The sequence below is a fragment of the Chelonoidis abingdonii genome, chromosome 17 (genome assembly GCF_003597395.2).
Source record: "Chelonoidis abingdonii isolate Lonesome George chromosome 17, CheloAbing_2.0, whole genome shotgun sequence".
Taxonomy (NCBI): domain Eukaryota; kingdom Metazoa; phylum Chordata; order Testudines; family Testudinidae; genus Chelonoidis; species Chelonoidis abingdonii.
In genome coordinates this window covers 41,748,482-41,761,860 of record NC_133785.1, presented here as the reverse complement: position 1 = coordinate 41,761,860, position 13,379 = coordinate 41,748,482, and the positions used below count along the sequence as shown (strand labels likewise).

Sequence of the window (13,379 nt, the reverse complement as noted above, 5' to 3'; positions counted from 1 at the left end):
CCAGCAGCAGCTGCGAGGTGGCGATAGCGTCTCTCAGTGTTTACAGCCAGCACAACGGCCATGTACTACATAGACAACCTGGGAGGGACATGGTCCTCCTCCTTTTGTCAGGAGGCCATCCATCTCTGGGACTTTTTGCATAGCCCACTCGATAAATCTGGTAGCATCCTTTCTCCTTGGCAAATTATCGACTCAGCAGGGTTTTCCTGTCTCATGAGTGGTCGCCCTGCCTGATGTGATGCATTTTGTGGCCAGAAGTGGGGTTTTTCCCCCCACATATGGACCTGTTCGCTTACCGCGAGAACGGGAAATGTCGAGGTTCCTGCTCCTTCTAAGGTCTCTCTCCCGGGACCGATCTTGGACGCTGTCTCATGCCGTGGAAGGGCCAACACCCTTTATGCCTTCCCGCCGTTCCCCTGGCTCATTGGGTCCTGCTCAAACTTCGCAGGAGCAGAGCGCGCATCATCATGATCACTCCAGCGTGTCCAGGCAGCACTAATACGCCACGTTGCTCGGCCTGTCAATAGCCTGCCCAATTACCCTGCCACTCCACCCAGACCTCGTACCTCAGGACCACGGCAGACTTCGCCGCCTGGACCTGCAGTTCTTCACCTCACGGTGTGGCTCCTACGTGACTATCAGGGTGGCAGGATGCCTTCCACCTGGTCAACGTACCTGGCCAGGTGGAAGCTTCTCTCCTACAGGTGCGAAACGCTTAAATCTTACTCCTGCTGGGGTCTCGATCCCCTCTATTTGGACTACCCTCCGGCCTGCAACAGCAGGGCCTAGCGGTGTTCGCCGCCGAAGGTACACTTGGCAGCCATCTCTACTTCCATCCAGGCTAAGGTGGTCGTTCTGTGTTCTCACACTCTATGGTTTCGGGGTCCTCAAGGGCTTGGAGCGCATACACCCTAGGTACGCCGCCCAGCCCCAACCTGGGACCTCAACCTGGGTTTAACCCAACTTATGTCTCCTCCATTCGACCCGTTAGCGACCTGCTCGCTGCTATACCTGTCTTGGAAGACAGCTTTCCTCGTAGCCATTACATCGGCCAGACGAGTCTTCGAGCTCAGGGCTCTTATGGTGGTTCCGCCATACTTTATGTTTACAAAGACAAGGGTGCAGTTCGTCCACACCCTGGCTTTCCTCCCTAAGGTGGTTTCGGCCTTTCATGTTACCACACTCAACCGTGACGGGGACAACAATTGCACTCCCTGGACATCTGTAGAGCGCTCGCTTTTATGTTGAGCGGACAAAACCATTTTGTAACACGCCCAACTCTCGGTCGCAGTAGCAGTCCGAAGGAAAGGCCTACCTGTTTCCTCTCAGTGGATCTCATCTTGGGTGATGACGTGCACCCGCACTTGTTATGATTTGGCTCACATTTCCCCAAGCCACATCACCATGCGTTCTACCAGGGCTCAGGCTTCATCTGCCGCCTTTGCTAACGGACTCGTGTACCTACCACAGAGATCTGTCGCGCAGCTCCATGGTCCTCGGTCCATACCCTTGCTTTCGCATTTATGCTCTGGTTCAACAGTCAGAGATACTGCAGCCTTTGGCTCAGCAGTTTTCCCATTCTGCCATTTTTCACTCCGACCCCACCGCCTACATTAAGGCTTGGGAATCACCTACTGGAATGGATATGAGCAAGCACTCGAAGAAGAAAAGACGGTTACTCACCTTTGTAACTGTTGTTCTTCGAGATGTGTTGCTCATAATCCATTCACCAAACCCGCCCTCCTTCCCCTCTGTCGGAGTAGCCGGCAAGGAACTGAGGAGCGGGTGGGCCGGCAGGGGTATATATTACCCACTATGGCGGCGCCACTCTAGGGGGCGACCTGCTGGCCCGCTGGAGTTGCTAGGGTAAAAGTCTTCCGACGAACGTGCACGCGCGGCGCGTACACCTAACTGTAATGGATATGAGCAACACATCTCGAAGAACAACAGTTACAAAGGTGAGTAACCGTGTTTTATTTTACATCTATATTTGTCACTGGTGTGACTGCTGCTGAAATAGTGTGTCCAGTTCTAGTGCCCAGAATTCAAGAACTCTGTGGATAAATTGGAGAGGATTCAGTGAACAGCCACAAAAATGATGAAATAGAAAATTTGCCTTATAGTGATAGATTGAGCTCATTGAGTCTATTTGGCTTAACAAAGAGAAGGTGTCTTGATTACAGTCTATAAGTACTTACATGGGGAACAAATATGTGATATGAGGCTCTTCAGTCTATCAGAGAAAGGTCTAACGTGATCCAATGGCCGGAAGGTGAAACTAGACTGAAAAGTGTAAATTTTTAATTGTGAGGGTGATTAACCATTGGAACAGTTTACCAATATTTGTAGTGGATTCTCCATCACTGGAAATTTTTAAATTAAGATTGGATGTTTTTCCATAAAATCTGCTCTAGGAATTACGTTGAGGAAGTTCTCTCTCCTATGTTATACAGGAGGTCAGACTAAGCGATCACAGTGATCACTTCTGGTCAGGGAATCTATGAAAACCTTTTCCCTACCCACTGCTGAAATTTGTTTACGTTCTTCCTATTCATTTTGCATTATCTTTGTTTGGCTTGTCCACAGGGGACCCTGCAAAAATTTGTGGATGACTTGTTCCAAGTGATCCTCAGCACCAGCCGCCCTGTCCCTCTGGCTATCAAGTATTTCTTTGACCTGTTAGATGACCAAGCAATGCATCATGGAATTCTGGACCCTGAGACCATTCATATCTGGAAGACAAATAGGTATGGAACCAAAGTTGCAGCCTGACAATTCCCTAGAGCAGAGAATCTCAAACTGTGGTCCCTGGAGTACTTGCTGGTGGTCACATGGTGCTGGCAGCTCCTATTCTTCTTCGAGTGGTTGTTCATGTCCATTCAAAGTAGGTGTGCGCGCACCGCGTGCACGCCAGCCAGAAGATTTTCCCCTAGCAGCGTCCGTAGGGTGAGCCCTGGCGCTCCCTGGAGTGGCGCTACTACGGCACCCTATAAAGGGGCCCGCCGACCCTCCAACCCCTCAGTTCTTTCTTACCGCCGGTGACGGCTAGCTGAAACTTCTCTTGCGCATAGCAAGTTAGCAGTGTCCTATCCTTGTGTATAGTCCATGTATATAGTTACGTTACAGTTAGTTTACTTAGGTCATTGTATATAGTTCTTGGTAGTTGGGGGGTCCCCCCCACGTTTCTGTTGCCCGCTGGGGCATGCCTAGGTCCCCCGGGTTTAAACTCTGCAAGGACTGCAGCAAATTCATGCCCAAGAGTGACCTGCACTCTTCTTGTTTGAGGTGCCTTGGAGAAAGCCACCAAAAGGACCGGTGCTCTATCTGCAGAGGCTTCTGCCTGAGACTTAGAGTCCTCCTGATGGAGGCTGCCCTGCGGCCACCCTCAGACCCGGAACCGGCCAACGCGGTGCCCAGCACGTCTTCCTCGGTGTGGAGCACCCCGGCACCGGACAGAGTCGGGTCATAGGAAGTCGGCCTCAGTGCGGCACCGCTCACCGTCGCCGGTGCCCGCTAAGAAAAGAGAGCCTGTGAGGGAACGGTCACCCCACCAGGACACGAGGCCGACGCTGTCCGTGGGTGCAAGTGGACAGGCTGGGCTACAGCCCTCGGATGCTCTGTCGACTCCCACCCTGCAGAGAGGGCGGTTGAGTCCGGACCAGCCTAGATCCCCGGACCTCAGCGGAGACTTGCACCTCCCTTCGACACCGAAGGCGTTCGAGGCGGCCTCAGACTTGATGGGACTCTTGGCACCAGCCTCCCTGCACTATAGGGAGTTGCCTATCATGGCCTGTCCCCAGTGCAATCGAGGGACAAGCCGGCCATGCTGTCACCTCCCTCCCCGCATCGCGCCGCTAAGGAGGCACCGGACCAGATAAGAGGCTCCCCGCCAATGCAGCACCGCTCTCCAACGGCACCGGGTGCAGCTCCCCCCAGGTCTTCGTACACAGAGACCTCAGACTCAGAGGCAGACTCCTATCGCTCCAGCCGGTCGCAGAGCAGGAGATTACTTTCAGGGGCGAGTCACCAGCGTTACCCACAGTGGCAGCAGCAATGGCATCTGCCCTCACAATGGCCATTTTGGACCCCCTGGTCCTACCACCAGTCGGTAGGCCAGGCATTTGGTCCTCGTTCAAGGTCGGCCTCAGTCTCCTCGGCATCAGTGGCCCCGGCGCAGCTGCCTCCTCCACCGACACCGTCGCTGGGCAGGGGTGTGCCATATCCAAGTTCAGCACCCCCTAGCCGGGCAGCGTCACCGGCAGCAGCTACAATTCGGGCTCAGCAGGCACTGCCCAATACGCCAAGCCGCTCTCTGGCAACCCTGCTACCGGTCGCAGTGCCGCATTTAGAATCGGAACCAGCCCCACAACCACAGTACTGTGTGCCCTAAGGTCTGCACGCACCAGAGGAAGGGCCGATCCATGTAATTTCCTCGTCTTCGTCACCAGACGAAGCAGTCTCAGGCACAGCTGCGGCACCGGCCCTGGAGGACACTCAAATCCTCCAAGAACTGCTCCGGCGAGCAGCTCAGAGCCTCGCAATCCAAGCTGAGGAAATCGAGGGGGACGTGGACCCTGTAGTAGACATCCTGGCTCCCTCAGGACCATCCAGGGTGGCGTTCCCGCTGATAAAGTCAATAGCGGATACGTCCTGCACCTTAGGGCAAACGCCAGCCTCACTGGCCCCTACTGCCAAGAGGACGGAGCGGCACTATTTCGTCCCCTCTAAAGGACACGAACACTTGTATATCCACCCCCCCCCGGACTCCCTGGTGGTGGATGCAGCCAACCAATGGGAGCGTCAAAGGTTTCAGGGGTCAACGCCAAAGAGCAGAGACGCTAAAAGACTCGACCTCTTTGGCAAAAAGGTGTACTCCATAGCAAGCCTACAACTCCGCATTGCCAGCCAACAGGCAGTTGTAAGCTGATATGGTCATAACACGTGTTCAGCCATGTCGAAGTTTACGGAGCCCCTTCCCTAGGACTTGAGGTCAGAGTTCTCAGCCCTAGTGGAGGAGGGAAGCCGATCTCCCGAGCCTCTCTCCAGGCTGCCTTAGATGTGGCGGACTCAGCCTCACTTACCCTGGCCACGGGCCTGGTCATGCGGCGGGGAGCCTGGCTCCAGGTCTTGGGCCTGCCCTATGAGGTCCAGCAGACCATTCAAGACCTCCCCTTCGAGGAGCAGATGTTGTTTTTAGAAAAGACGGACAAGCGTCTGCATAGTCTAAAAGACTCGTGGGCCATGCTTCGCTCGCTGGGCTTGCATACCCCTGCGACCCAGCGCAGGCAGTTTAGGTCGCAGACGGCCCCATGCCCCTACCAGCCTCAGACTCGCCAGGAGCTGGGGCGCAGGCGGGGCAGAAATGGCAGGAGGCGTCACCAACTCCACCCCCCCCGGCCAGGCATCCAGTCAATCGAGACCATCAGGGCCTAGACCCCTTATTTGATGTAACGGTCGAGGGCGACCTACCTCTCGAGACTATGAATCCTTCTGCCCCTACCTTTGAGTCATGTCTGTCCCCCTTCTACTGTGCCTGGTCCCAAATCACGTCGGACACCTGGGTACTCCGCATGGTGGGGAGGGGATATTCTATCCTGTTCTCCTCCCTCCCGCCCCACCAGCCCCCCTCCCCGTCCCTCTTCAAGGACCCATCTCATGAGCAACTTCTAAGTCAAGAAGTGAAGTCCCTCATGGAGGCAGGGGTGGTGGAGGAAGTTCCCCGGGAGCTCAGGGGCAAAGGCTTCTACTCCCAGTATTTCCTAATATCAAAGGAAAAAGGGGGTCTGAGACCCATCCTAGACTTGTGGCAGCTGAACAGGTTTGTGCGAAAGCTCAAGTTCTGCATGGTCTCCCTGTCCTCGGTTATTCCCTCCCTGGATCCAGGAGATAGGTATGCCACCCTCGATTTAAAGGACTCTTATTTCCACATTGCCATAATTCCCCGACACCGTTGATACCTCAGATTTGTCGTGGCCGACGCCCATCTACAGTTCACAGTGCTCCCGTTCGGCCTGTCAGCTGCTCCAAGGGTCTTCACGAAGTGCATGGCAGTCGTGGCGGCCTTCCTGCGCAGGCGGGGGGCATCCAGGTATTCTCCTACCTGGACAACTGCTCATAAAGGGCCGCTCCAAGGAGCAGGTGGAGACCCAGGTGTTGTTCATCAGACGGACCTTCCTCAATCTCAGCCTCCTCTTGAACAAAGCCAAGTCCACCCTGTCTCCAATGCAACAAATAGTGTTCATAGGAGCAGTTCTGGACTCCACCCATGCCAGGATGTACCTGCTTGAATCCAGGTTCCGTGCGATTTCCGAGCTTATTCTCGGACTGCACCGCGCCCCAATCACCACGGCACAAGTTTGGCTCCGACTGTTGGGTCACATGGCAGAGTGCACCTATGTGGTGAATCACGCCAGACTCCAGCTTTGCCCGCTACAGTCCTGGTTAGCGACAGTTTATCGCCCAGCCAGGGACCCCTTGGACTCAGTAGTGTCCATTCCCCGCTTGGTGCTAAGCTTGCTGCCGTGGTGGCTCGACCTACAGAAAGTGTACATGGATGTCCCCTTCACTGCCTCTCAACCCTCCCTCTCCCTGGTAACGGATGCCTCAGATCGGGGTTGGGGAGTGCACCTGGGACACCTCAGGACGCAGGGCTTGTGGTCGCCGGAGGACCTCGAGTTGCATATCAATGTCAGGGAGCTGAGAGCAGTTCGCCTGGCTTGTTTGACCTTCCGGTCCCACCTAGTGGGCAGATGTGTTTCAGTCCTCTCGGACAACACGTCGGCAGTTTTTTATATCAACAAACGGGGTGCATGCTCCTCTCCCCTGTGCAGGGAAGCCCTCGCACTGTGGGATTTCTGCGTCCACAGTGCTACCCACCTGACAGCGTTCTACCTTCCGGGGGAGCAAAATAGTTTGGCGGACACCCTCAGCCACTCGTTCTGGGGTCACGAGTGGTCCCTCCGATGGGACATGGTACGCTCAATTTTCCAGCTCTGGGGCTTTCCCCAGTTAGATCTGTTCGCCTCGAGGGAAAACAGAAAATGCCGACGATTCTGCTCCCTCCTGGGCCGCAGTCAAGGGTCTCTGTCGGACGCCCTCCTACAGTCTTGGGGGTCGGTCTGCTCTACGCCTTTCCTCTGATCCCCGATACACAGGATGATTTTGAAGATTCGCAGGGATCACGCACGGGTAATCCTGATAGCTCCAGCGTGGCCGCACCAACATTGGTACATGTCACTCCTACACATGTCCGTTCAGGTGCCTCTGACGCTGCCCCTGCTCCCGGACCTGATCACGCAGGACTGGGGCTCCTTTCACCACCCAAACCTAGAATCCCTTCACCTCACAGCATGGATGCTCCATGGCTGAACCCAGTGAAGATGCAGTGCTCCCAGCAGGTCAGACAAGTGCTGCTCGGTAGTAGGAAACCGTCAACTAGAGCCACCTACCTGGTCAAATGGAAGCGCTTCTCCATATGGTCGGGTCAGCGAGGTCACAAACCGCTGGAGGTCCCAATCCCCATTGTCCTAGACTATTTGCTCCACCTCAGACAACTGGGCCTCTCCTTCTCCTCGATTCGTGTTCACTTGGCGACCATCTCGGCTTTCCATCTGGGAGAGGGGGTACCTTGGTGTTTGCGAACCTGCTGGTCAGGCGTTTCTTCAAAGGTACGGACAGGCTATTTCCGCATGTTCGTCAGCCGGCCCCGGCTTGGGACCTGAATCTGGTCCTCTCCATCCTCTCGGGGCCTCCCTTTGAGCCTCTGACTTCGTGCTCCCTGTTGTACTTGTCGTATAAGACCACCTTCCTGGTGGCGATCACCTCAGCCAGGAGGGCATAGGAGCTCAGGGCGTTAACATCCGAGCCCCCGTACACGGTCTTCTATAAGGACAAGGTCCAACTTAGACCTCACCCAGCTTTCCTACCCAAGGTCATCTCACAGTTCCACATGGGTCAAGGTATTTTTCTCCCGGTGTTTTATCCGAAACCACACTCTTCCAATGAGGAGCAGAGGTTACATTCCCTGGATGTCCGCAGGGCCTTAGCTTTTTACATCGAGCGTACCAAGCCGTTCAGATGCTCGACTCAACTCTTCATCGCAGTGGCAGATAGGATGAAAGGGCTCCCGGTCTCCTCTCAGCGTATTTTTTCGTGGATTGCAACCTGCATCCGGGAATGCTACCGCATAGCTAAGACCTCTGTCCCTCCAGTCACGGCCCACTCCACTAGGGCGCAGGCCTCCTCTGTGGCATTCCTGGCTCAGATCCCGACTCGGGAGATTTGTAGAGCAGCCACGTGGTCCTCCATCCACACGTTCTCGTCCCACTACACCATCATGCACCAGGCTAGGGATGATGCAGCCTTCAGTCATGCAGTACTCCAGTCAGCAGTGATCTCCGACCCCGCCACCTAAGGTTAGGCTTGTGAGTCACTTACTTTGAACGGACATGAACAACCACTCAAAGAAGAAAAAACGGTTACCCACCTATTAGTAACTGTTGTTCTTCAAGATGTGTTGTTCATGTCCATTCCAATACCCACCCTTCTGCCCCTCTGTCGGAGTGCCGGCAAGAAGGAACTGAGGGGGTGGAGGGTCGCCTTTATAGGGCGCCATAGTGGCGCCACTCCAGGGGGCACCAGGGCCGACCCTACGGACGCTGCTAGGGGAAAATCTTCCAGCTGGCGTGCACGCAGTGCGCGCACACCTGCTTTGAATGGACATGAACAACACATCTCGAAGAACAACAGTTATTAAAAGGTGGGTAACCGTTTTTTTCCATTGCAGAGAAACAGAAGAGATGGATTGGGGGAGGTGAAATGCAGAGTAGTGTGTGTGAAATTACCTTTGTTCTTCTTTGAGTATATGTCCCTATGGGTGCTCTACTGTAGGATGAGTGCACCCATGAACTGTCGATTGGAGATTTTCGTTAGCAGTGTCTATAGGGCCACACCTGGACACTAGACATCCTCGCGCTCTGTTGTGAGCATATATAGGGAAGCGCAAACTCGCCACTGCTCCAGTTCCTTCTAAGCCACCTTTGTCTCGAGACAGTTCAGAGTAGTGTGCACTGTTTTTGTAGCTTCTTTGTTGTTTTAGGCTTAGTTTGTTTCTCACAGCTGTTTGGTGGTATATGCTGTCAGTGAAAGATTGTGACCAGCACACATCAAATTCTCTCACAACACTTTAAGGAACTTCCATTTTGAGTCTATGGCTACATATTCATTCCTCTGCTACTTGTTCAAAACATCGTTTATGGTAGCCAGACAGACAGAATGGTGGGCAAGCTAGTGGATTATTGATCTCACCTCCCCAACCATCACTAAATTCTACAATGGTAAGGTGATCCAATGCCTTCATCCTCTCTTCTGCCAAGGCACCTGTGGTTATCAATGAACAGGAGAGAGCAACTGTGCAGCCAGTGATTGGCTGCAATCTCTTTAAATGTTTTTTTTAAATGACCCGCGATGCAGCTGTGGTAAACATCAGACTATGTTGTATAGTTTTGATGAGTGCCTACTGACTTATTTTGGTGGTGGGCTACCAGATCTCCACCTAGCTGATGCTGACGCCATCAAATGACTGGGCACGTTGCACATACGGTAATATATTTATTTTCTTCATGCCTAAGGTCTCCTCAGAGTTTCATATCAACCAGGACATTCAACTTCCATTGTTTTTTACCCAAAGCTTCATTCTTTGAGGGAAAAAGTTAGTCTCCGTACTCTGGATGTAAGGCAAGCACTCACCTTTCACCTTGACAGAACTAAGCCTTTCAGGATTCCTTTGCTAAGAGGATGAGAGGCCAGCTGATCTCAATTTAGAGAATCTGTGGGTATCTGGATGTATGCTAGCTTGCTATAAAGCTTCCGAGGTGGATCCTACTCCGGGAGTGACTGGTCATTTGATCAGTCCACCTCGATAGCCCTTCTCAATGACATTTCTGTTGGGGACATCTGCATGCCATGGGGAGGCCACCGCACGATCCTCTGTCCACAGGTGTGATGGAATCACAGGTCTGATGCTCTGGAACTGCTCCGTGTGAAGCCAGCCAGGACTTGGTAGCATGGCTCTCCTCAGGGCACTCTGTCCAGGACAAAAAGCCTCCTTGGCTACATCCTTCCCAGTCTGACCTCGGAGCATTCAGCATCCCTGTTCCCTTCACACACTTCCCTTTGGTGGGGGAAACCAGAGGGCCGTGCACCCCAGCTCTACAGACATTGGTGCCTCTCAGCCAGAGTTGTAAAGCAGAAGGGCTTACTGGTCAACAGCATCACACAAAGCTTGTTAGCTCAGAAGTCAGTTGTCATCAGACGTCACTGGTATGGTGCTCTGTTCTGTTCAATGACGATAACAGTTGGCTGCGTGCATGTGTTCCCTCTGTGTGCTGCCCCGGTTCTGCAGATTGCTGGCACAGCAGACCCGGAAAGAACCCCCAATGACCACAGATTCCAATAAGGTATGAAAGCACCTGGCCAGGTTTATTGTCAAACGAAGCACAGTAATAGTTTCCAGCAGACTCTAGAGGACGTACTACGAATATGTGCCCCCTGACAATGGACCGGCCAGTCAGTGACAGGACTCTCCACAGCCCCCTCAGCCAACTCCTCAGGGATGCATTCTTATACACAAGTACAAACAAATTACACATCACGCTTGACGTATTGAGGTACAACCCCTCTACGTGTTAGGGTGCTACCTCTCACCTGGTACATGTTGGTTCGAACAAAACAACTCTATCCATCATGTTATAGACTCATAGGTCAGAGGGGACCAATATGATCATCTAGTCTGACCTCCTGCACAAAGCAGGCCACAGAACCCTANTCTGCTTCCCTGGGCCTTTCATCCTCCTCAACAGCGCAGGGGCTGTCTGACCGGAGGTGGGACAATTCTACAGTGTCCCGGAAAGCCTCATCAACATATTCCCCTCTATTCAGCACTGGTGAGGCCACATCTGGAGTATTGCATCTGGTTTTTGTCCCCCCACTACAAGAAGAATGTGGACAAATTGGAGAGTGTCCAGTGGAGAGCAACAAAAATGATTAGGGGGCTGGGGCACATGACTTACGAGGAGATGCTGAGGGAATTGGGGTTATTTAGTCTGCAGAAGAGAAGAGTGAGGGGGGATTTGATAGCAGCCTTCAACTTCCTGAAGGTGGGTTCCAAAGAGGATGGAGCTAGGCTGTTCTCAGTGGTGGCAGAGGACAGAACAAGAAGCAACAGTCCCAAGTTGCAGTGTGGGAGGTCTAGGTTGGATATTAAGAAACACTATTTCACTAGGTGGGTGGTGAAGCACTGGAACGGGTTATCTAGGGAGGTGGTGGAATCTGCATCCTTCACGGTTTTTAAGGCCCGGCTTGACAAAGCTCTGGCTGGGATGATTTAGTTGGAGTTGGTCCTACTTTGAGCAGGTGGTTGGACTAGATGATCTCCTGAGGTCTCTTCCAACCCTAATATTCTATGATTCTATGAACTTTGACTTAAACTCCAAGCTTCCTCCACATTTAGATCCTTGAGTTCTTTGGACCAGTCCACTTCCCTAACTAATTTCCTTCATTTTTTAAAGTTATCCCTTTTGAAATCAAGGCCCCTAGTTGAAGATCTATTTTTGTTTATTCTTCCATTTAGTTTAAACTGAATTAGCTCATGATCACTTGAACCAAGGTTGCATTCTAGAATCAGCTCTTCTGTGAGGCCCCCACTACTTGCTCACCAGTACCAGATCTAAAATGGCATCACCTCTTGTTGGTTCAGCAACTATTTGGTAAAGAAATCTGTCAGCCATCACATCCAGGAATATCTGGACCCTGAAATTATTAGTAGCACTTGTCCTCCAGTCTATAGCTGGGAATTTAGTCTCCCATAATCACACAATTCCCAATAGTATTTATGTAATTAAAAACATTAAAGAGGTCTCTATCCAGATCCAGATCAGATCCTGGGGGTCTGTAGCACACCCTAAGCACTAGCCCAGGGGAACCTCTAGTACCTTTCTTCCCCAAAGTGATTTTGACCCAAACAGATTCATTTTATCCATTCCATCATTTCTAATTTCTTTACAGTCTATGTCATCATTAATATACAGAGTTTCTCCACCACCTTTACTTTTATTCTTGTCTTTCCTGAACAGTACATACCCTTCAATACCTGTGCTCCAGCCATGACTACTATTCCACTGTGTTTCTGTTATCTCTATAATATGTGATTTCACTTAGAATTATAGCATCATAGAATCACAGGGTTAGAGGGGACCGCAAGAGTCATCTAGTCTAACCACCTGCCAAGATGAAGGATTTTTTGTGTCTAAACCATCCCAGACAGATGGCTATCCAGCCTCCCTTTAAAAACTTCCAGTGAAGGAGCTTCCATGACCTCCCGAGGCATCTGTTCCATTGCCCTACTGTTCTTACAGTTAGGAAGTTTTTTCCTGAGATTTAATCTAACTCTGCTATGCTGTAGTTTGAATCCATTGCCTCTTATCCTGCCCTCTGTGGCAAGAGGGAATAGTTTTTCTCCATCTTTTTCATGGTAGCCTTTTAAATAACTGAAGACCGCTTTCATATCCCCCCTCACTCCCCTGTTTTCCAGACTAAACACATCCAGTTCCTTCAGCCTTTGCTCGTATGGCTGCATTCCATCCCTTTGATCATCTTTGTCGCTTGCCTCTGGATCCTTTCCAGTTTCTCTATATCCTTTCTATACATTAGTAACCAAAACTGGACACAGTACTCCAGCTGAGACCTAAGCAGCGCCGAATAAAGCAGTACTATCACCTTGCATGCTATGCCTGTCAATACAACCTAAAATTGCATTTGCTTTTCTTGCAGCAGCATCGCATTGTTGACTCATGTTGAGGCTGTGATCCACCACAACACCCAGACCCTTCTCAGCAGCACTGCTGCCAAGCCAGTTATCCCTCACTCTGTGCATTTGGTTTTTCTTCTCTAAGGGTAGCACCTTACATTTGTCTTTGTTGAATTTCATTTTGTTGTCTATAGCCCAGTTCTCCAATTTATCAAGATGCCTCTAAATCTTAGCTCTATCCTCCAAAGCCTCCCCTAGCTTGTTGTCATCTACAAATTTGATCAGTAAGCTTTCTGTTCTTACATCCAGGTCATTAATAGAGACGTCAAACAACACGAGACCCAATAGTTCTAGTTCCTTCATTTTGTTACCAAGGCTCAGGGCCGGCGCTTCCATTGAGGCGAACTAGGCAATCACCTAGGGTGCCAGGATTTTCAGGGGGCGGCATTTTGCCGAGGGGGGTGGCAGGCGGCTCCGGTGGACCTGCTGCAGTCGTATATGCGGAAGGTCCGTTGGTCCGCGGCTCTGGTGGAGCTGCCGCAGGCACGGCTGCGGCAGCTCCACCGGAACCACC

The 13,379-nt window shown here is 52.0% G+C and overlaps 1 protein-coding gene across 8 annotated transcripts in view; it reads left to right on the top strand.

Moving 5' to 3' along the window:
• The window catches only part of PLXNB1 (plexin B1), a 281,915-nt gene that overhangs the window by 255,618 nt on the left and 12,918 nt on the right, over positions 1-13,379 (top strand). For all 8 annotated transcript variants that reach the window (XM_075073224.1, XM_075073226.1, XM_075073222.1 and 5 more), the window contains one exon: positions 2,587-2,747. In XM_075073224.1, the coding sequence (XP_074929325.1) occupies positions 2,587-2,747 (161 nt within the window). The remainder of the gene's footprint in view (positions 1-2,586; positions 2,748-13,379) is intronic.